The following is a 23,654-nucleotide window of genomic DNA, read 5'->3' as shown; positions in this document are numbered from 1 at the left end:
TTACCTTTTTTCTTATTTTTTTCTCATTTTTATGATATTTTTAATTTTTTTTAATTTGTTTGATGTATTTTTTCTTTTTTGAGATAATTTTTAAAAAAAATTAATTTGAAATGGGGATAGTAATTTGAAAAGATAATTTTTATTTAAAATAAATTTAAAATTTTTATTTTTTAAAAATTTTAAATTATAATTTTTATTTTTTATCATTTTTTATAGTATTTTTTATTTTTTTATTTTTTTATTTTTTTGAGGTATTTTTTTCTTTTTTTGGGATATTTTTTTTAAAAAAATAAAATTGAAATGGGGATAGTAATTTGAAATGGTAATTTTTATTTGAATTAAATTTAAAATTTTTATTTTTTTAATTTAAAATTATAATTTTTATTTTTTTTCTTTTTTTTTTTTATTTTTTATGATATTTTTATGATATTTTTTATTTTTTTGAGATATTTTTTATCTTATTTGAGATATTCTATTAAAAAAATTAATTTAAAATGAGAAAAGTAATTTGAAACAGTATTTTTTTTTGAATATTTTTCTCTTTTTTATCATTTTTTTCTATTTTATGATGTCTTTTTATTTTTTTTAAAATATTTTTTTAAAAAATTAATTTAAAATGATGATTTTTATTTGAATCAAAATTAAAATTTTTATCTTTTTATAAATTTAAAATTATAATTATAATTTTTTTTATTTTTTAAAAAAATAAATAATTAAAATCATCATTTAAAATAATATTTTTGAAAACATCATTTGAAATTATGTTTTTGAATAAATCTTTTCAAATGATAATTTTAATATTTTTTTTTTATCATCCACATAAAACATAGAGGGTGGTGATGTAGAAGCCATAAAATATTTTATAAATTTATATTATTTTTATAAATAAAATATATTTTTTTGATAAATAATTTTTTTAAAAAAAATTATTTAGGTAATGAACTCTAATTTCTCACATGGCTAAATCAGGGCGGGAATCGAGACCAAAAGTATTGCGGTTCCCCACTCTGATTATGAGTCGCTCTTAAGAGACCTCCTTTCTATTCAGTTAAAATAAAAAAAGTTTAACAAATAGTCTTTCGTAATAAAAAGAGATTTTTTTTTTTTACAAAAAAAAAGTTGAGACCTCATCATGCACGTTCAGCCGCTTAAAGTTTCCATGAAATATCACTCCTGATTAATTACAGAATAGATTTTCCTTTCGTCTTTTGTGAAGCTTCAACAAATTTTAAATTTGTGAAAGAGATCGATCTGATTTCAACTTTTGGTGTTGCTAGCTTGGCGATGCAATTTAACATTTACAAGCTCAGCAGCAGCACGGGCAGCAGCAGATGCGCGCTCGGCTGAAGCAATGGCTGCTCGAGCTCTCTCCAAAACATCGGACGAGGTCCAGCTTGTACCTGCTTTCTCATCACTAGGTGATCCTCCTTTCTGACCGCTGAGTGGTTCTACCCTTTTGGTGCCCTCCAAAGAGATTCCACTCATGAGAGCTGAAGGGTTATTTACTGAGGGGATGGAAGCCTGAAGCATTTGATCTTTTTGATTCTCTTTGATGGCTGAACCAGGAAGGCCATTCTTGGGTAGCAACATATCCACAGAACTCTCACCAACAGGTCCCCGTAGGTTTGAGGGATTTGATCCATCCTGCATTTTAAAGAAATGTGCTTACAAGTCATGAACCAAGGGATTTTTTCTGTAAAAATTTTATAGACATGTGGATACAAGAAGGTAATGATAAAGACTTGGGGTGTTACAGCACAAGTTCCAGAGTTTTCATGCTGTCGCATGGTGCCGGTTATATTTGATTAAATCACAAGTACTATTATTTGGTCAGTATACAAAAAGAAACATAAGGCGCTCTCAACAGACTAAAATGGACTGCTGCAATCGACTAATCCCTACAATTAACTCTAATTCAATGACTAAGAAACTAAGAAACAGAAGAACCTCTCAGATTCGGTGGGAGTGTAAAGTTATTGACTAAATATCACTCCTATTCTCAGGCATCACCACGTTAACTTACATGACCAACTCAATAACCAAATGAAATTTTGAACTTTTAATATGGTTGAGATGAAACTGCAATAACGAGGTAGGCACCAGTAAATTATCCATGAATAAATAAAAATTTATTTGAAATTTATAGTTTATGCAGGCTTTGGAAGATCAAAGAAACAAATAGAAGAAATAGGGCATATGGGTCCATAGTCTGGTAAGAAAAACAAAGAGGTTCCAGTCAAAAAATGATAACTAAGAGACTATCCATAATGACAGTCTCATTTATTTGAAATTTATTATATGGAATAATAAAGCAAGTTAATGACATTCAAGGATCAAAGCAAAATATATAAAATGGGCATCTGGTTTTGACACGTGATACATAAGCTGCTGGTAAATTTGAAGATGGAAGACCCTATGGTGACAAAAGTAGAAAGCATTGGATTTAAAGAAACTCTGCAGCATAAGCATTTTTTCTCTTTCTTGCCTACATATAATGCAGAAACAATAATGCAAAGACAAATGTGGTAAATCTAAAAATAGTTATAAATGAACATTCTATTGAAGCTGCAGAATCGCAACCTTCGATGACCAAATGATGGAGAAACAACTGAGACGGTGTCGCCATGTAGTCAGTCATGTGCAACAATGGCCAAAGATCTTTGATCAATAAATGGGATCAGAGAGTGCTCCAACAGTCAGATAAGAGGAGGAAAGCACATGAAAACCTGCACTTCTATGGTAATAGAAGATGAAAACAATAACTATGACAAGTTGACCCATGGAAATTGATGGCAAAGGACTGTTGAAGCCTACTCCAGATGACATAAGGTTTGCCGATTATGATTAATGTCATGAGAATACAAAAGAGTGAAAAGAAAAATTCAAACCCAGGATTATTTCCACAAGGACAACAAGAAAATAACCAAAGAATAAAAAGCTACGTTCAGATAAACTACAAGCTATTTATAAAAGTTGCCACAGATCGTCCTTTTGTTAACTGGGGATAAGCTCAAGGAAAAATAGTTAAAAAATTCAAGATAGGAATTTTTCAATGTAGAATTTTGCTACAAGGGAGGATAACTATAGTAAAATCACCAACAAATCTTCCAGGTAATGTCAAATCTAGCTCAAGAACAAGTCATATAGGTAATTTGCGGAACAAGATATTACTTCTAACAATTTTGGATGGTCAAAAGTTCAATATTAGCTTTTAACCAAGTTAAAGAACTTTAAGCCAAATGGAATTGTGGTTTGGCACTTAAGTGAAGGAGATTGATCTATTTCAATAGCAGCAGAAGTTTGAAAGAGCATGTTGATTTTTATAAATGGATTGTGCGAAAAAGAAGAGATATCTAGAAGCAATTTAGCAACAAGAAAACATACCAGCAAGTCTTCATGTTTTTTACTAAATTCCGCTTCAGTGTTTGATGAGTCCCATTCCAGATTGTACTCTTGAGCAATAGCTTTCAAAACCTTAAGCTTTAAATCTGCAGGTGGAGCTCTCACTGATAGTTTCTCAATGATCTGAAGATTATTACTACTAATAAGTCGATCTTCTTGCTTAACATTCTGTGTCAACAATTTAGAGTGAATAGATGCTTCTTACCGTACGATTGACGCTGCTATCCGGTCGCAGCTCAGAAGCAGCTGAGACAAACTCCTTCCCATATTTTGCAGCAAATAAATTCCGGACCTGCATCAACTCTGGCAAATCTGAACATCTTGGAGAAGCAAAGATTATACTTGCAACAGCCTCCTGCAATTCTGAGGGGCAATTCCTGTTACGTGGATATGATATTTATGGGTTAAATGGTGAACAACTAAGCTTTTGATAATATAATATAAAATAAGCTGAAATTAATTGATTTCATTTGACATTAAATTTTGACTCTTTCTAGAGCAATCCAAATAAGTATCAATTTTCAAATACAAGAAATGGTTAAAACGCAGCTGAAAATGAGTGCCTGGAAGTCTATTTCTTCCCAGTTTCTACCAAAGGAGTATGAATTAATGATCCATCAGTGTTTACCCATTACAAGAAGCCTCCCCTTAAAGGATTTTGTCTTGAGCCACTCAGAATGGGGTTGCCAAGTGGTGGAGGCAACAGGAGGGTGGGACCTTATACTGACCATGACCATATGAAAAAGAAGTTGAGGTGTAAAGGAAACATGTCACATAGAGGATCAGCTCATTCAACATGATCAGACAAACTCTATACCTATTCTCCATTCTGATCTGCTTGTGAACCCCTCCCCTCTCTTGTTGGTGGAGGTCCTAGTTCATCCAAGCATGCCAGATGGATGGCTGCATCAGGATTTCAAGCTTAAAGCAATAGCAAAAGATTTCAATTACTCCTTATTGGTTGGTGCTTGAAAGATGGGTGATTGGACTGGAACCTTCATTAACTTGAGAGAACCTGGAATAGAGAAAAAATGCGCGTTTTTTACACGAGAGAGAAAGCGAGAGAGGTGATATCCTGGTGTTCAGTAAAAAGAAGTAGGAGAAATTAAAACTAATTAATAATAATTAAAAAAAAATCCAAGTGGCTCAGAAGGTGAATGCACTAAAAACTAGAAGATATGAGAACATATATATATATATATATATATATATATATATATATAGAGAGAGAGAGAGAGAGAGGATCTGGTTTGAAAAGTAAAAGCAACCAGGAAAGAGCAACTGATATTGTGGTCCCATGATCACAGCAATTCACTATCTAGAAATAGCACTTATAAACCAAGACCAAGACCAGAAAGCAGGCTCATCATTCTTTGATGACTAAAACCCTGACTCCAGATTGATGTGGTGCGCCGCTAGCACCTCTTCAATTCCTTTGATGCATTTGAGCCCCCAAGCTTCACTGCCAAAGGTTCCCTTGATTATGGAAAAATTGAATTCCTTTAGAAAGCTGCAAGCTGCAACAAAGAACCACTATACATCACCAATTGACTGGACCTCATCAAAATCATACCCTTTTTGTCGGTCCTAAATATTGAAAAGGAAGAAGCTCAGCCAAACATCCTCCCTAAAATATTACAATTTCATGCATATGACCTGGGGAAAGCTTTTTGCTTCCAACTCCATCCTAAAGATAAAGATAAAAAAATAAAAAGTAAAGGGAGAGAGAGAAAAAGCAGCACATGCAAGATAGCAGTTTGGGAAAACGGCGATCGTATCTACTCGCAACATATCCACCCTACGCTCAAAAACAAAAAGGAAAAATCCTTATCCAGAAAATTAAAATGACAAAAAGAAAAGAAGAGTGTAAACTAATTTTTCTGTAAATGTTAGAGAGCAACTGATCATACATGCGCTAGGACAAACCATTGAATGCATCTGATGATAGCTGAGACATAAGCTGATCCAACCTTTGGATTGGAGCTTGGAACAGGGGTTTGGGAAACAGACTTGTTCAAGAAGCTTCTAGTTGGCAACAAAAACAGACTCCAAGCTAGAGTGGAATTTTTAGGATCTGAGTTGGAGAATCTCCAATCCATTGGGCTGTTGACATGTTAGCAATTAACGCCGAAACATTTTTTGTAGGAAAAAACATCATATTAGGTGAAGGTGTATAAGCCCTAAGCTTGATTGCTGATTTGGACTAAACCACTAAAAACTTTTCATTTTCAACCTGAGGTGAGATAGACATACAAGTGCAAGCTTATGACACCACTGTGTGGGGCAGAGTTCTGGTTTAGCATCAGTGTGTTAATAAAGTTAACAAAGGGTGGCAATATTCTTGAGTGCCGAAGGCAGCACGGTTTAGGCTCAAAATGAGTTTGGCAAGATGAGAAAGCAAGACATTCACAGGATAAGATCCATAAATGCTTTAGCATAAAAGTCAAGGCTGGAGCTAATAATGCTCAAAAACCATGTTGGAACATAATGAAGAGAAGATAGCTGTGGAGACTAACATATATCATCTGCATAGGGTCAAGCAAAGAATGTAAACACAAAGGAATACACACACACATTTGAAATTAAGTATATGCTGCCTAATATATTCCCCGTACCCTATTTCCTGTTTTGCAATAAAATGTGGCTCAACCCAGTTCCATCCCGTGAAACAGGCTATGAAGCCCAAAGATCACAAGGGGTGGTGGACTCCAAATTATCAGAGATGCTTCTTGTTAGAGCAGCAATTAGGTGTTATATATAATAATAAATTCTCAAGAACATAAAAAACACATATGCATATATACATATTATATATACATACATACATATCTGTGTATATGTTTAACGGGTATATGCAATAAAAGACACACCTCTGGGTTTCAAGAATGGGAACACGGGCAAGAACAAATTCACAAAATAGCTCTATAATCTCATAAGCAGCCAATATATTCTGTTCACGTATGACATGCTCCACCTACATTAACATCAACAAATGAAAAGAATCGGTGCAATATAATCATAAATAATTAGGTGATTGATAACAAGATAGCTAATAGACCAAAAAGTTTTTATGATACCCGAATTCGAGCAATGGCTTCTTGGCCTGTCTGAAGATACTGAAAGATCTCTCTGCGCATATTCTTCAGTTGCAACTCTCTCTTATTATGCAGTAATTTTATGCGTGAGATGGCCAAATTCAAGCAAGTCTTGCTGACAAATGATAAAAAATGTTTGGTTGAATATACAGTCTCAAGCATTAGTTTCCATGAAATAGAAGACTATGCTCATAAAGTCAAATAACAAGACAGGATAAATATGAAAGAATGAGAACACCCCAAAATATGAATAACTAAAAATGAAAATCATTCCAAAGAATGCAAACTACAATTATAAAGATCTATAAAAGACAAAATACACAAGTTGATTGAACTCAAGTACATGAGGACATTCTATTTGGTTTTCTCCACACTCCTTTCTCAAGGTTAAGTAGGAGATTGAAAATTTCTTCTTGGATGATAGATTTTTATGTATTATGCAGGGAGCTAACGAAGCCAGATATTTAGCAGTTTCTCTTCCAAGGTTGGTTTGCAAGGGAGACTGGTAACCAGACCAAAATTTCAAGATTTCGCTGAAACTCCAAAATTTAAATTTGTTCAGTTTACCTTCGAAAAGATTTAAATTCAAGGCTGTTTTCAGAGTTTTAGCACTATTGATATATGAAGCCATACATAATGCATGCATAATCATAAAACCAGTGTGCGGTACTGAGTACAGGGCCATACCGGTCAGATACTAGCATGGTATGTATCATGGTGCAGCTCCTTATCGGCTCATTGTTTGCTGAGACTATACAGCACGTGATACATCCTGGTTTGCCCCATGGCATGGTCAATTTTTCAAACCTAGCGATCATCTTGTGTTAATTATATCACTCATCAATTTATTTCATTCCAGAAAGCTTTTTATAAAGATCAGACTCGGATTTTCAAGATTGAAAAAGAAATTGGAAGTGTTGTGGTATTTGGTTGCAATAAATTCAAGAAAAGGTGAGCTCTTACAATGTTGGTAAGTGCTTTTTTTGTTATTTCAGCTCAGATTTGTAAGATTTAAGACCAAGTCTTATTATAAGATGACAAGTTCCACAATCCAAGAGGTTCTAGGAATATCATTAATTCACTGTCCTCTTCTGTAGGATCATACTTTTATACTAAAAAAATTGAATGATGGAAACAATTTCAAAAAGATGTAAACAATGAATCTTTACTTCTGAGATTTTTGTATGTATACCATTCAAAAAGTGCTTATTTATTTAAAGCTCGACAAGTGCAATGTGCATATATACCACTCAAAAAGTCTGAAACTTGCATACATGCCCCTTAAAAAAATCTTAAGTTTGCATATCTACCCTCCTACAATCTGAAACCTGTAGATAAGCCCCTATGATTAGATGACTTCCTTAAATCAAGAGTTATATTACAATATTATATTACTTATTTTCCTTTCTGTGGATTTTTGTACATATAATCTTAGGGAAGTGCTAAATTGCTTATTCATCCATCAAAAAATGAAAATTGCATATATAGCATCAGAACAAAGTTTTAAATATAGCCTTCAAAATTAAAAGCAAAATCAACTGAAATGAAAGGTAAAATAGTAAGTAGATAAGTTATGTGACTTTTAACCCAAAAAACTTAAGCTTAGAATGACATAAGTTGATGTATCATGACAGGATGGGTATATATGCATATTTCATAAGGGTAAATCTTTCTGAAAAATGAAGGGTACATACAAAAATAAGATTTTTTGAGGTGTATATATTTCAAAAATATTTTAGTTCTTAAATTTTAAGAATATTTAAAGTTTCACCCTCAAAATGCCTCTATATGCAAAAAGGTTGATATATTCTAAAATTGTGTTGAATATACTTTCTTGAATTGTTTTATTCAAGAATTATTGCTTATCACCATGCTACTAGTCAAAATTCGACAAGGTATGTATATCATGCAGCATCATGTCAACACTTGGCATGCACTGGCAAAGAGAAATACAAGAACTAATACTCTGAGGTACAGTATTTTACTTGGAGCTCTTAGAACTCAAGCTAATTTTAATTACTATATCTATTGTGTAGACATGTTTTGAAGAAATAACCATAGCTTTAACCAACTTATATAAAGGTAGGATTATAAATTAACATAGAGAGTTATGTTGATTGTAGTTTAAATTGTGTATGGCATAGTTCCAAGCTACTTTTGTAAACATTTAACATTGCCTAGCTACTTTACACATTAATAATATGAATAAGCTCAAAACTTAGAACAAGCACTACAGTCTAGAAGGGAACATCCAACTCTGTTTATACATTATTAAGATATCTTGTAACTAGTGTTCATATGGTAGTAAATGGGGAGCTCATATACTCGTAGTATTTTGTGAAGCTTATGAATTATGGTTCATTTAGATTTCTGATTTTTGGTTCAAAATAGAACAAAAATCATTTACTTCTGTGCTGTCCAAGCTGTCAGTAGTCCAGCCATCAGATTGTCATGAAAAGTTAAATATTAAAAAAAATAAAAATGCCAGCAAGAGTTCCAGACCATTATATGTTGTTCAAGATTGTCTAAATTGGCAAAGCAATAAGCATTGGCAAAGAAGGCATTTATGATGTGAAGTATCTGATATACTTTTTCCAAACAAATCATAAAATTGTTCATTTTCTTGTAGTATTTCCAGATCATCAAAGTTGCATTTCCTGTATGTGGCATAAGCTATTCTTTAAGGATACTGAAGGAAAGAAACAAAGCATCCCAAGCTTTAATTTGTTTGGTTGAGCTGCATACATATGGGAGTATTGTGGGTAAAAATCAATTGTCTATCAAACAATAGGCCAAAAATAATCTTCCTAGTTAATGCATTGAACCTGTTATGCTTACTCCCAGAGCTCCAAATTAAAATGTGGCAGTGCTGGTCCTGAGGTATCCAATGTCACAATTAAATAAGGTCTTACATGCAAATGAAAGAATTCCCAAATGTTGAGAGCCACTCTCATATAGACAATGCTAGAACTTCATGAACAGATGCACCACTGCAGGTTATTTATCATTTCTTAGAAGAAATCCAGTCAGCACAGAGGTCTAAGAAAATGATGGGGAGTTTAGATGCAATAAAAAATGAAGCATACACGGTAACAGTTCGCAATGCATGCGATTGAAAGTGGTTTAAATCCATCAAGAACAAATGGATTCAATGTTAAATATGTTAGAGTCCATCACTTTCCACTAACTAGCCAAATTCATATGTGGAATGGAAGATCCTTTCAAGGTTTTTACAAGGTTTCATAGTTGATACATTCCTTGACAAGCATAACTGACATGTAAGTTTCAATTGGAGGGGGAGTTATGAAGTTCGAGGTTTTTTACATTTTGGACTGATTTGGAGTGGTTAAGAATCAGTATATACTCAATACTACAAGTTCGTTGAAGAAATCACACGCTCTCTTTATTACAGAGGAGCTTTAGTCAAATTCCAATATTCCACCTCAGACACATAAATGGCTGATAATAACAGAAGAGGCAGCACAAAAGTTTGACTAAGAACCTACGAGACCCTTATTTCCCCTCTACTTCTTTCCCCTTTCTCCTAGTATTACCTTCTCTTTCTTCTTTTCATTCCGATCTTATTCATATCTCATATCAAAACACACAAATATTAACAATCAACAGTTGCATAATATTTCTGCATCAAGAAATTAAGCAACTTGTCACCAATGCATTAATCTTTCTCATTCAGTAGTTGACAAATACAGTAAAAGGATCCAAAGAACACATCCGTAAAGAGTAAGATAATTGCTGAAGGAAGATCTAATGGTCAAAGAGATTTCCACTAGGTGTAGACAAATTTGGTAACCCACATAAATCAAGTCCTTCTAATGTTACCAGACATTTTGGTAATAAATGTAAAAAAACACAAAAAAAAAAAAAAGAAAAAAAAAACCCCTTCTTCTTCATTGATTGAAGACTGAAAATAAAGAAAGAGTAACGCAACCAATAACTTGCCAGACCAAGAAATGCTTGTTTGTCAAACGGTTGGTAACATTCAGACTTCAGAGGGTCCTCGGGATACAAAATTGTTCATTCGCCGCCAAAAAATATACTTTGACCACCAAATCGTATTCATACAGAATATTTAGAGAAGGTGGCCATGCGTGGGAAATAGGATTCCATCAAGAAACACATCAGACAACCAACAATACCAAGAAATCAGTGCATAGAACCTCCCCATAGGGGATTTGCTTCGAGCAGTTACAGAGAACAGCTATGACGACCGTCGACAAAAGGGGCGAAAGCCCATTTCGTTCGCTATGAACCCTTGTCAGGGATCAGAACTCGACAAATCTAAGAAATATGATCAAAAGAAAAAAATGGAATGAAAGAAAGAGGAATAGATCAACCAAACATAATTGAACGAACGAACGAACGAACCATCTAGTTCCAAGTGTAGCCCTGTTGAACAGCGAATTCAGAACGGACATCTTCCGGACGACGGCAGCTGCCACGAAGCTTAGGGATTTTTAGATAATTGCCAAAATTACAGTCAAGAAGCTGCCTCTTTTAAAACCCTCTTCGAATTCCAATCGAAACCCCTCGGAGAGGAGAGATTGCCTTCGCTGGAACACAATAATTTGAGAATCCAAGGTTTGCCGACGGTTTCCACTTTCTATAGGGCTGAATAGTGGGCACCGACGAAACAAACGATCGCGAAATGTTATGCAGCACCGCGCCGTTCAGAACCATTGGGAGCCAGATCAGCGACAGATGTGATTGTGGTGTAGCGGCGGTTCAGAAGCGGAGGGATATCTTTTTAACCGTTATGGGCCGAAAAAAAGGGATTTTCAAGAATTATAATCTGATTTTTCATAAAAATGAAAGAATGATGATCTGATCCCCAAAAAGACATACAATTGATAATTTTTTAAAAAAATTTACAAGAACACTGTGCTTTCCTCTTTTTTTGCATATCTGACGCCAATTTTTCATTTTGGTATCAATTTCAGACCTTAACAATATGGGGTTTTATGGCTTTGTCTTTAGCCATTTATGCATTACAAAAAACGATGGAAAAAATTATATATATATATATATATATATATATATATATATATATATATATATATATATATATATATATATATATATATATATATATCATTTTCAGTATATTTTTTTTGTGAGTAAATTTATTTGAAATATATATTTTCTCTTGATCAAATATATACATACATATATATTCTTTAAAAATCTAATTATTTTATTTATTTAAGTTATTAAAAATAAATAAATTTAGATTTTAAAATTATTTTTTTATAAAATATTTATGAAAAAAATTAAATTTCTTTTTATTTATCATGATTTCAAATAATAAAATGAATCAATGCAACTAGATCTATCATTTTTTATCTTGGTCAGAGACCTTTAGGTGGCTATTATCAAATGAGCATTGGTATTTCTTCTTTGCTTGAGAAAGACTTTGAACATGAATTGATTCACTATATTTTGTTCTTATTGATTCACTTGCTTCTCCTTTTCACACATCTCATGTTCCTAGCTTGATTTCTATGGTATGTTACCCATTTGGTGTAGATCTACATCGCAATCTCCATACTTCAAGAAAGTTGTCCCGTTTGTTTGAATTTGAAAACTCATCTATGGCTATTCAAGATTAGTTGGTTGATTTTGATCACTATCATTGAAAATTTGAAATAGTACTCTATGTTTTGTAAATTTTCAATAAAAATATGATAGCTTTGCATAATGATATGCGAACATTGGTGCAGTATTATTTATGAGACCATGAGATTGTATTTCTTGATAGTACAGTCACTTTGAGTAAATTTTTGCTTGTGCAATCAGGTCCATGCAAATATAAGACTGCAATTTATGTCTTTCCATCCATCCTTCAATATTGCAAACCAAAAATATTTTGAGGTTTATGTTAATAGCCTAGCTTATCAAATTAATCTGAATGTTTTTTTTTTTTTTTGATGGAGACAGATGGTCATACGATTCTGATACGAATGCATTCTAAAATATCAGAGTACAAAAGGAATAGTTTGAACCTTCGAGCTCTTTTTCTCAAAAAGCCTCGGACCATCAGAGTTTAGATTCAAATGTAAGAAAAAAAGATGGAAATTAAAACCGGTTGTATTCATCAGTCTACAAACCTTTATGGTAGCATCCCGCATGCACCAAAGGAAAGATCTGTCATTTACAACCAAAAAAAAAAAAAAAAAATCTGTCATCAGTACCAAATCCATTTAGGACCCAAACGTTGACACGTTCCTGGAACTGTCCTCATAGCACGATGGTCTTCGACGCGTGCGTTTTCGCTTCGGGTGGTAGGTAGAAATGGTTGGAGTTGGTTGGACTGCACGCCCACGGGAGCTTTTAAATCTTGACAACGACTCCACTCCCACATTAAACTACCACTTCTCATGGCTCATATTACAAATGTACCACTAACGAAACCTAGGTGTAAGTCTCCAATATATCCTCCTTAATACCATATCGCGTGGCAATTCGTAATTAGCGTGCATCCAGCGGACATTTTCGACGTTGTCACCTTGTCTCCATGCACCATCATTTTCAAATTGCTGATGGGATTAAAAAGTTCCATGGAATCTAGAAGGGCAGTCTCTACAAGGAGAGCATCCCTATAAGAGCTATGTCCTCGAAGGGCTGCCAGGGAAGTACCTCAATTGGAGATGGAAGTGAACCTCCCTCCGGGTTTTAGATTTCATCCAACCGATGAAGAGCTCATCATTTGCTATCTAAGCCGCAAGGTCTCGGATTTTAGGTTTGTTACCAAAGCTATATCTGAGGTTGATCTCAATAAGTGTGAGCCATGGGAACTCCCAGGTAGTTATATGATTTCTTTTGCGTCTTTATATCTATATAGCATGGATCAATTGGTATGTGCTGAAATTGATTTTCTTTTCTCTTTGACATGGAAAGCCTTTTTTTTTTTTTTTTGGTAAAATCAGATTTTGTTTAAACTCATCTAGAAAAGATACATTAGAGTAAATCAGAAAAAAAAAATGCAAAAAAATAAAAGGAAAATCAGAAAATCGTTATAAACCTTTTTATTTCAGGTATCTCATATTTCCTCATTTTTTCAAAAAAAAAAAATGTTACTCTAACTTGTATTCCTTTTTGGTCTTGGCAAACTCAAGATCATTTGATTAAACAGCAATGACTTTTCAATTTGGATATGAAATCATCTATTCCTTAAAACTAAGTTGCATCCTCCATGTGCTGGAAAATGAAATTTTTTCAACTTATCAGTCTGATGTTTTCCTTTGTTTTAGATTACTAAATATTTCCCTGATTTTTTTTGCTAAAAACTTAAAAGGATAGTTTAGTCTCTTTAATTACATTATATATTTTTGAAGCGAGTAGTTTGCTCTGAAAATAATTACAGGGAAGACCATTAACATGGGAGAGAAGGAATGGTATTTCTTCAGCTTGAGAGATCGTAAATATCCGACGGGCCTCCGGACCAACAGAGCCACTGATGCAGGCTATTGGAAAACCACAGGGAAAGACAAGGAGATCTTCCATTCGGGCGTCCCGGTTGGCATGAAGAAAACCCTGGTATTTTATAAAGGAAGAGCTCCAAATGGTGAGAAGACTGGTTGGGTGATGCATGAGTATCGACTGCACGCCAAATTCCCTTATAAATCCACAAAGGTGGCGCATTTAAAGTTTCCTTCTTTCCAATGAAATAATAATTAGCTGCATAATTAAGAAGTTGAATGGTAGAGAGAGTGCAAGGAGATGATTTGAATTGATAGAATCAGTCACTATCTTTTAATCCCGAGGTCGCAATGTCTAAAATAACTGGTGATTGTTTTCCGCAGCACCAACTGATGACATTTGAGTGTCCCTTCTGCAGGAAGAATGGGTTGTGTGCAGGGTCTTTAGAAGGAGCTCCAATGGCAAAAAACTACAAGAGGGCACTTCATCCATGCCAAACTTACTTGGATCATCATGTAATACTACTTCAACAACTGAGCTTGGCGAACCCAATACATCCATGTTAGGATCATCATGTAAGACTACTTCAACAACTGAGCTTGGCGAACCCAATACATCCATGTTAGGTAAGCTCATCAATTCTTCTAGCACTCTCGATGCGGTGTTGATTAATAAGGACGACGACAACAATAGCACTGACAAGATGGACATGAATTTTGCTAAAGAACCCACGAACGAGATTATGCAATATGATGAATGGCCTTCAGGCTTGTTAAGTTCCAGCTTCTCAACAAATCCCACGATCTTGAAGGCATTGCAGCTTGATAATAAACAACCAAGAGAAGCCACAGATATGGCCACCTTAAACCCTTTTGTAGCACAAGGAGATGCCATCTATGGAGTTGAATCGAGCTCGAGTTTCCCAGCTTCTTCGTCTAGAGGCTCAGATTCTATGCAACGACGGCTTTTCGATCAGAAATCTATTTGGACAGGTTTCTGAAAGGAGAATGACCAGTGGATTTTATATAGCAGAAAACTTATTTAAGAAACAATTGTATAGAAAATTTTTCCCCCTTCATTCCGAAGAAAAAAGCTTTTCAGAATGCTCGTGTTAGTTATTCTTAACTATGGTGCATGGGGGAGAAACCCCTTTCTAAAGCAAAAGTTTCAGAGCTTCATTTATGTTCCACGCACAGCCATTATTTCTGCTCAAAAGTCCTTAGCACACAAATATATAGTTGGCATGTCATGTTTTCTATTTTAATTGCCGTATTAAATTTTATAAGTGTCAAATTTACACGTAGGTGGAAATGATGAAATTACCTTATGAAAAGCACTTGAACTCATAGTAGTGTGGCTGGAGAATTCACATGCATCGTTCGTGACTTCTAGTCTTCTGCATGCAATTTTGGAATTTTAAGGATTATTTTATTAGGTAATTCAATAAGTTTAATTTATTTTAAGAGCCAAGGTTTTCTTTTCTTTTTTTTGTTTTTTTTGGATGGAAATGGACAAGAGACGAGGTTTCATTGGTCAAAGATGGGGGTAATACTTCATCTAAGAAGCGAACTGATTTACATGATCGATAATAGCTTATAGCCTTCACCATGTTAACGAGTCCAAAGAAATACTTCACAACGAAGACTTCTAGTTGCGGAGTTTACTATAGTTTTGATGCCCCTGAATAAGGCGTTAGCTTTAAAAATCAGAAAACTGTAAGCTTCAAACATGACTACAAACATAAACAACTGGCGGCCTCAGTGAAATATGCCTCCTGTGCCAGATATTCTACACTACTGGGATGTGCAATCCACATATCCTCATTTAGCTTCAAGCAGCCCTACTTGAGCCAATTCATTTGCTCTTCTACCAAGGACCTCTATGATCATATCAACTTGAAAACCTCGATGCTTTCTCATCCATTCCTTCCTCTAATTATCTCATGCTTGAAAATTAACCCCAAAATTTTATAATATAATTTTATATTAAATTAATTGTGCCCAAGTTGAATCAAGCTTGCATTAGACTGCAGTGCACTGTGCTAACCTTCACCACCGGTGAATACAATCAAAGATGAACAAAATCCTCAATATTTATTATCGGGAACTGCATGCCGAATTTAAATCAACTACAAGATAAAGTGCAAGCAGCAGGAATTGGCACACAATTGGCTATATTTTCCTTGCAAGTTAACAAGGCATGAGCTTAAACCATGCAGATTGCAGTTTCGCAAAGTGTCAGCAATATGTCCAAATTCAGTCATTAGGGCAGCCCAAGCCTATTTTAATCCAAGCCATCCATTTGGCCCACAAACAAACACCCAACACCACAACCAAAATGAAGAATAAAACCCTTGGCCACTCAACACTCATGCCAAGCATTAAAGCAACATAGGGTAAGTTCACTATCTAAATTTCCCCTTTAAATTAGATGGACCAATCTACATGGAGTCTATGGGTTATTATCTGATCATGAAACTAGGATATCTACAATATATGTGCATAAAAATGTCCTATATCAAAATTAATTCTGTCAAGTTCATACAAGATGATCTATGTGGTGCAGCCGACAGATTGAACTACAGCCAATGCAATATCAAATGCCCAAACCCAATTTCAAAATTTTCGACGCAGACACAGATTAGGTTGCAGATGAGTGAAGTTGTGTCTGGCAGGGTGCGACTCGGCCGAGAGGCAACATGGAATAAGGTTTAGATTCGGTCGGATTTTGTTCTGTTCAAAGGCTTATTGAATTGGGCTAGAATTCAAAAGTTTGCGAACCTGATGCAACATGAAATGGAACTAACATTTTCCTATCCAATTCCAAACCATGTTATGTGCATGACGACCCATGCAAATTACGGGTCAAGTTGGGTTGGGTTGACTCAGCCCAAATTACTTCTCTTTTTATTTTTTTTTTTCAATTTTTCTTTTTGATAATAAGTTGCCCTCTAAAGTTGATCTTCTCTTTTTCTATATGCTCGGTCTAACAGAAGCGTTGAGCGGCTTGCCAACGTATCATGATGGACGCGCCATTTCCCTTCGAAAGGCTAGGATTTGTTAATTTGTATATAAAAGACTGGTAATTAAGAGCCTGTTTGGTAATACTTTAGTTTTCAGTATACATTTTCGAAAACTCAACAAGAAATTAATGAACTGGATAGATCAGCGTGTAGGATGAAACACTTCTATTTTCCTAAATCATTTGGAAAATTTAGAGCTTTTGGCAGTTCAAAAAAAGTAAAATAACAGCAAGCAATAATCTGCGCAAAAGCATTCTTCCAACTTACATCAACATGTGGTTTTTCATTAATCTGTAAATAAACAAAATCGCAACATCATCAACGATAACAAATAGGGTAAGTTGTTAATCAGCCACAATAACTGCATATCATTCTGACATGAGTTCCAAGTAATCCAGTATCTTCTATTTATGATTAGTTACTTTGAGATGCAGTCTTACCAATCTAGATGGATATGGTTCACTTGCGTAAAAAAAAATCTATGTTTTTTGGTTTCACTCGTATAAACTTTTTATTTGATGAATGGGAGTGATTAGGCTCTAGCCTCTTTTTTTTCTCTAAGAGAAAAGGGGAACTTTTGTTGGTGGATATCTAGCCAGGATACCACCTTCTAAGATCTTTTCGATACCATGCGTCGCAGCAGGAAGAAAAAAGAAATAAAACAAAAATAATCAAATACGTAGATCAGTAAAAAAAAAAGCTCATCTCTACGGGGCATGCAAACTTCACTATAAGAAAAAAAAATTACAAGAGGAGATCACACCCTCAACTCTCGTACACCCAATCTCTCCCTCACAAAAAATTCTTCCTCACAAAAGCTCTTTCTCTAGGAAGACCTTCCTGAACCCCTAAAACGACTGCTGTCCACTGTCCATCAGTCTGCTAGAAGCCTCCTGCTCCTGCTTCTGTCTGTGTCTCGCATCTGCTCTCTCTTTGGGTTCTCTGCCGAACAACCCCGCGCCACACCCACGCATTCACTGTTCACAGAACTGGGCCTTATAAAGGCTTAAAACCCAAAAATAATATGAGACAGACTCTTACGATACCCTGAAGACCACCCAGGATCATCGGATCGTGACCGACAGCTCCCAGGGCCGTCCGATCGTGACATGGTCCACGGAATAAGCCATAGACCATGAGAAACATTGGAAAAACAGCGTTCGGTCCATGATGGACCGTGAGAAATCGAGGGAAAATGCCTCCTTGGTTCACATGCCCCTCTGTGCACCACCCGGTCCACCGTGGACCGAGATACCCAGACGTTGAGCCTACGTGCACGTGCGCGTGGACTTGGGCCACGCCCGCACGCGTGCGCACGAGCCTGGGCCGTGCGCTGCCGCTTGTGGTTGTGCCACCATCGCCTCCGCCGGCCCGCTGTCGATCGCCGCCATCCTCCATCACTCCGGATTTCGTACCAACTTCAATCGGACGTATCTCCTTCATTTGGACTCCGTTTTAGGTGATCTTGAGCTTGTTGTACTTCATTCGTCATCGCGAATTTCATTATGGGCTCAATATGGACCGAATCTCAAGGCATCAAATCCTAACAATCTCCACTTCGACTCGACATTCAGCCTCCTCCTAACTCTGAAAGCTTTTGGATCTCTTTGCTCCAATATCCTAGGACAATCACCTACTGATCATGGATGGGCAAACATGAAAATCGAGCCAGGCCACTCGATTTCATTTTCATCATATGCTGTGCTCTTCCTGATCTGAGACCTACTCGGACTATCATCCTGTGGTAATAAAAATCTCACCTTGCGATATCGCCTTTCATCCTCCCAAGTCTCACATCTCATGTCTGATCCACCTCCACCTGGAGCTCCACCTTGCTTTGGACTCCTCCTGGCTCCCGAAGCTCCACCCCGTATTGGGCTCCTCGCTAGATAGTAATATCCTCTCATCTTCTTCTTTCCCTCCAGAACAATCCTATCACCGCGTAGCACCTTCAAGATTCTTCCATCAGCTACCATCATGTAGCATCTCGAATCCAATCTGCTCAATAAGATCAGATTCTGTCTGAAATCGGATATGTATCGGACCTCCTCCAATTTCCTCACAGCACCATCATGTGTCCTCCAGCTGACTGTCTCGATGCCTCTGATCGCACAGCTCGATCTATCTGACAGATAAACAGTGCCCCCACTACTCTCCAAGGAGTCAAACTGCTCCTCTCTACAACATACATGATAAGTACATGTAGAATCTAAAATTCACTGTTGGAAAGAAGTAGATACCTCATCAAATATCTCTAGGACATCTCTATCTGAATCCCTACTGGCCGTCGCTACAGTAGCCATCATCTGATCCATGAGTTGAAAACAATATCTGGCTAGATGTCCCAACTCATCACATCGGTAACATCTGATCTTGCTCAAGTCCCTCATCCTGGACTTGAACTGTTCTCTTCGCGATCTCCTGTCACTCCGTCTACCGCCTTCTGCTCCTCCAGAAACCATTAAAGCTAAGCTGCCGCTATCTGAGCTCGAAGCTGGGTTCTTCCTCCTGAGAACTTCGTTCTAGAGAATCAACGTAGTGATCTCGTCCATCTTGATGGTGCTCTTCTCCACTAGAAGAGCAATCATCAAGAACTCATACGAAGGGGGAGCGATGCTAGCAAGACCAGCACTTTGGTCTCCTCAACTTTTTTGCCAATGTTGAGGAGGTCGGTGAGGATCTTCTGAAAGTACCTGAGATGCTCCTACACACTCTGTCCCTCAGTCATCCGCAGCTGCTAGAACTACCTCTAAGAGAAGAGAGTGTTGGTGAGAGATTTTGTCATATACAACTCCTCAAGCTTCGACCACAACACTATCGGAGAAGTCTCGCCAAGCACATGGATTACCACTTCATCCACTAGATACTTGCGGATGGTACTCACCGCCTACATCTATAGCCGTCTCCAATCTTGCACCTCCATGGTGGTCGGCTTCTCTTCACATAAGAGAACATTAATCAACTATTGGTGGATGAGCACGTCTTTCACCCTTGGCTATCATAAGGAGAAATTACTCTTTCCATCAAACTTGTTGAACTCCATTTTGATTGGTCATGTCTTCTCCATCTTCAGTCTTGCTCACTACCGCTGCAATCTGCGTTCTGGTACCACCTCGTTTTGATACCACTTGTTGGTGGATGTCTGACCAGGACACCACCTCCTAGGATTTTTTGATACCGCGTATCGTAGCAGGAAGAAAGAAGAAATAAAACAGAAATAATCAAATACATGGATCAGCCAAAAAAGGACTCACCTCCATGGGGAATGCAAACTTCACTATGAGAAAAGCGAAGACAAATTATAAGAAGAGATCACACCCTCAACCTTCGTACACGCAATCTCTCCCTCATAGGAAATTCTCTCTCACAAAAGGTCTCTCTTTAGGAAGACCCCCTAAACTCCTGAAACAACCGCTGTCCACTGTCCAACAGTCTACTAGAAACACCCTGCTCCTGCTCCTGTCAGCATCTTGCGTCTGCTCTTTCTCTGGGTTCTCTACTGAACAAGCCCGTGCCACACCCTTGCGTTCACTGTTCACAAAACTGGGCCTTATAAAGGATTAAAACCCAAAAATAATAGGAGACAGACTCTTATGGTATCCAGAAGACCACCCAGAACCATCGGATCGTGACCGGCAGCTCCCAAGGCCGTCCGATCGTGACATGGTTCGCAAAATAAGCTATAGACCATGAGAAACACTGAAAAAATGATATTCAGTCCATGATGGACCGCGAGAAACCGAGGGGAAATGCCCCTTCGGTCTACATACCCCTTTGTGCACCGTCGATCCACCGTGGACCGAGATGCTCGTACGTTGAGCCCGCACGCATATGCGTTGGCCTGGGCCGTGCCTGCACCCATGCGCCTGGGCTTAGGCCGCACCTGCATGCATACGCCCAAGCTTGAGCTGCGTTTCCGCACTCGGGCCACACGCTGCCACGTGCAGCTGCACCATCGTCGCCCCCGCCGCCAAACGTCGCCGGTCCTCCGCCGCTTCGGATTTTGTACCGATTTCAATCAGACGTATCTCCTTCATTCGGACTCCGTTTGAGGTGATCTTGGACTCGTTGGACTCCATTCGTCGTCGCGAACCTTGCTGTGAGCTCAATATGGATCGAATCTCGAGACGTCAAATTTTAACAACTTTTTATTTACTTTACCATGCAATCAAATTAGAGAGGCAACCTTGGTGGTTTGAATAGCTTCATAATGTTTACGCTGGACTACCTGAACTGTCTCTTCCTGTGATTCGTGTCCCTGATGTCTTGATAATGTATGAATATCATATTTTTGCCAACTTTCTACCATAGGATATATGTCGATTGGCTCCTAACTGAATTATAAAATACTCCTCCTCCAACAAAATCAACGGATCATCAAGCAGCGGTCAGGGTTGCAAGTAGGCCAGGTCTGGACAAAATTATCAAAATTTATAATAGGGTATCGTTGAAGTTCACAAATTAATAGAAACCAGCCAACCAAAACTTTTGTCCAGACAATTTTAACCTTAGAAGTGATGTAACCACAGTCTCTTCAGCCTTTTTCTTGGAAAAATCTTCCAACACCCCAACTGGTTTTGCAAAATAAATATAAGACATATAAATATTGTTATTTATGTTTCTATAATTACATATAGTATTATAGTTAAAATATATAAACATGTATAACATGTTGAATATTTATTATTTTCTTCACCAGATGGTGGACATATTGTTGGGGCGAATATTCAGAAGATCGGCTGATTTTGATACCAACCGACAACCTAGCTCAGTATTCAACCGACTATGTTAAAAGACGACTCGAGTAACGCATCTACTAATTTGGCATATAACCGACTATTCTATTCGGTCACCAGCTCGGCGATCGGTCAAGTATCTACAATCATAACTCTCCACTCCAAGAGAATGGGGGTTGGAGGATAGTTACTCAACATGGACATTAACTACTCATAACTACTGGACTATGGATTGAGATAATTGTCCATTTATAGTCCACTGTGCACTTGTAACTTTCATATTTTGGAGTTGAAACCAACAGAGGTTATCAAATAACTGCTACTCTACACTATACAAAAGGAGGTAAAGAGGATCAAGGTGGATTAATTCTAAGCTTTTGTATACATCTCTAAGCTCTCATGCTCTTGGTTCACTCTACTGTTCTCTTTACTCGAGTTGACTTAAGCATCGAGGATCTTCTATCGGATAATCTCCGGCAAATGGACTTTTTTCACAGATCTTCATTGGATTGTACACCAAACGCACTCACTCGGTAGTAGTCCAACTATTTTACCAGAGTTCAGCAGTAACACATACTATTATATACTCTCTATAAATTTAGCAGGACTTTGTAAGAAAGAATTTTTTTCTCTAAAATTTATCCTCCACCCTACCACTTATAAGAACATTTCATATATACATGAACTTATATTATGAATATATTTATTAGCACTATGTTTGCAATGGAACCAAGGGCATGTTCGATTGGAAAAAGTCGGACACTAATACGAGAATGAGAATGAGCAACTCTCATTTTTTAAATTTGATTGAGAAAAATTTTATTTTCAATTTATTCTATGGAAGGATGAAAATATCTTTAGTTTCTCAAATCTAATTTTTATTTTTTTTTAATATTTAAATCCCATTCTAATTTTTATCAAGAATCAAATAGTGAGAGATATAATCATTTTGATTTTTATTTTAATTCATTATAATTTTTTTTTTGATCATAAATTAAATATATTTTGAAATTTTTATGAAGTAAATATATGAATCAAGGTATTATAAAAAAAAATTTAAAATAAGAAAAATTTAGATTTATCACTCCATATATGGAGGTAGTAGTACATGGTCTCTTACTCCGACCCTTCCAATTCCTGGGGCCGACGAAAATACCATGTTCCCTAAGAAAATCGTACGGCCCGGATCCTTTTCCTTCCCTGGAGTCCGGTTTTCCTGTGCGGGATTCCGCATGGCAAGAGTCAAAAACCAGCCAACGGGGAGAAAACTCGAGAGAACCCCCTCGTCCGGACCCCTTCTTCCTCTTTCCCCTCTCCCACCATTTGATTCGTACGGAGAGCACCAGCGCTCGCAGTACAAACATAGGCGACCAACCCACGCAACCGCGGTACACTAATTCCCTCCTATGCCTATTATTTTCCCACGTCCGTCCTTCCAGACCTTGGATGTAACCAGTATAGTACAGCTTTTGGTCTTTCTTTTAATCCCTTCCGTGCAGTATCCTGGCCCCATTACCGGTACAGTTTGATTATTGTAAAGAACGTCGGAGATCAAAAGGAAAGATGTGAATAAAAAAGAAGAAGAAAAAGGAGTTACGTAGGGGCAGGAAAGTGGGAAGGGGAGATGTAACTACTCGGTGGCACATTCATTGGTTCGAAGATTGGTCTAATTTATTGACAACTTGATTATTCATACAGACCAGAGGCTCCTGTCCCCCTGTTTCTCCGGGTTGTATGGAGTGGCCCATAGAAAAGAATTAAGAAAAATAAAAATAAAAACAAAAAAGGTTGGGCAGGTGTCCGTTGGGTCGCGAGTCCACCATCCACCCTCACAGAACCAGTCATCTATACGTAATTGGGGTGGAAAAAAAAAAAAAAAAGGGAACGGAATCGCGAAAAAAGAGGAAGAAACGGAATCGTGATTCCGTTATTCCATTGCCCAGACCTTCTGCGAAATTATTG

General features: G+C 36.8%; 2 protein-coding genes across 4 annotated transcripts; one reads left to right on the top strand and one right to left on the bottom strand.

Annotated features, from left to right (window-relative positions):
• Positions 1 to 1,055: 1,055 nt before the first annotated feature.
• LOC105045094 (uncharacterized) lies at positions 1,056 to 11,222 on the bottom strand. 2 transcript variants are annotated; one of them, XM_073252437.1, is made up of 7 exons: positions 10,884 to 11,222; positions 7,185 to 7,304; positions 6,480 to 6,612; positions 6,273 to 6,376; positions 3,608 to 3,779; positions 3,385 to 3,525; positions 1,056 to 1,644 (listed from the first exon to the last, which is right to left on the bottom strand). In XM_073252437.1, the coding sequence occupies exons 1-7, from the start codon at positions 10,931 to 10,933 to the stop codon at positions 1,258 to 1,260; spliced, it is 1,107 nt and encodes a 368-aa protein (XP_073108538.1). In that variant the 5' UTR covers positions 10,934 to 11,222; the 3' UTR covers positions 1,056 to 1,257. The 2 variants fall into 2 exon arrangements, with proteins under 2 accessions (XP_073108538.1, XP_010921566.1); XM_010923264.4 differs by lacking the exon at positions 7,185 to 7,304 and having other exon boundaries at positions 10,884 to 11,218.
• Positions 11,223 to 13,106: 1,884 nt separating this feature from the next.
• LOC105045083 (NAC domain-containing protein 100) lies at positions 13,107 to 15,146 on the top strand. Of its 2 annotated transcripts, XM_019852359.3 has the most exons (4): positions 13,107 to 13,316; positions 13,879 to 14,147; positions 14,353 to 14,560; positions 14,660 to 15,146. In XM_019852359.3, exons 1-4 carry the CDS (start codon positions 13,163 to 13,165, stop codon positions 14,932 to 14,934), a joined length of 906 nt encoding a protein of 301 aa, XP_019707918.1. In that variant the 5' UTR covers positions 13,107 to 13,162; the 3' UTR covers positions 14,935 to 15,146. The 2 variants fall into 2 exon arrangements, with proteins under 2 accessions (XP_019707918.1, XP_019707917.1); XM_019852358.3 differs by having other exon boundaries at positions 13,108 to 13,316; positions 14,353 to 15,145.
• The last annotated feature ends 8,508 nt before the right edge of the window (positions 15,147 to 23,654 follow it).

Source organism: Elaeis guineensis, chromosome 2 (genome assembly GCF_000442705.2).
Source record: "Elaeis guineensis isolate ETL-2024a chromosome 2, EG11, whole genome shotgun sequence".
NCBI lineage: Eukaryota > Viridiplantae > Streptophyta > Magnoliopsida > Arecales > Arecaceae > Elaeis > Elaeis guineensis.
This window is presented reverse-complemented; position numbering and strand designations above follow the sequence as displayed.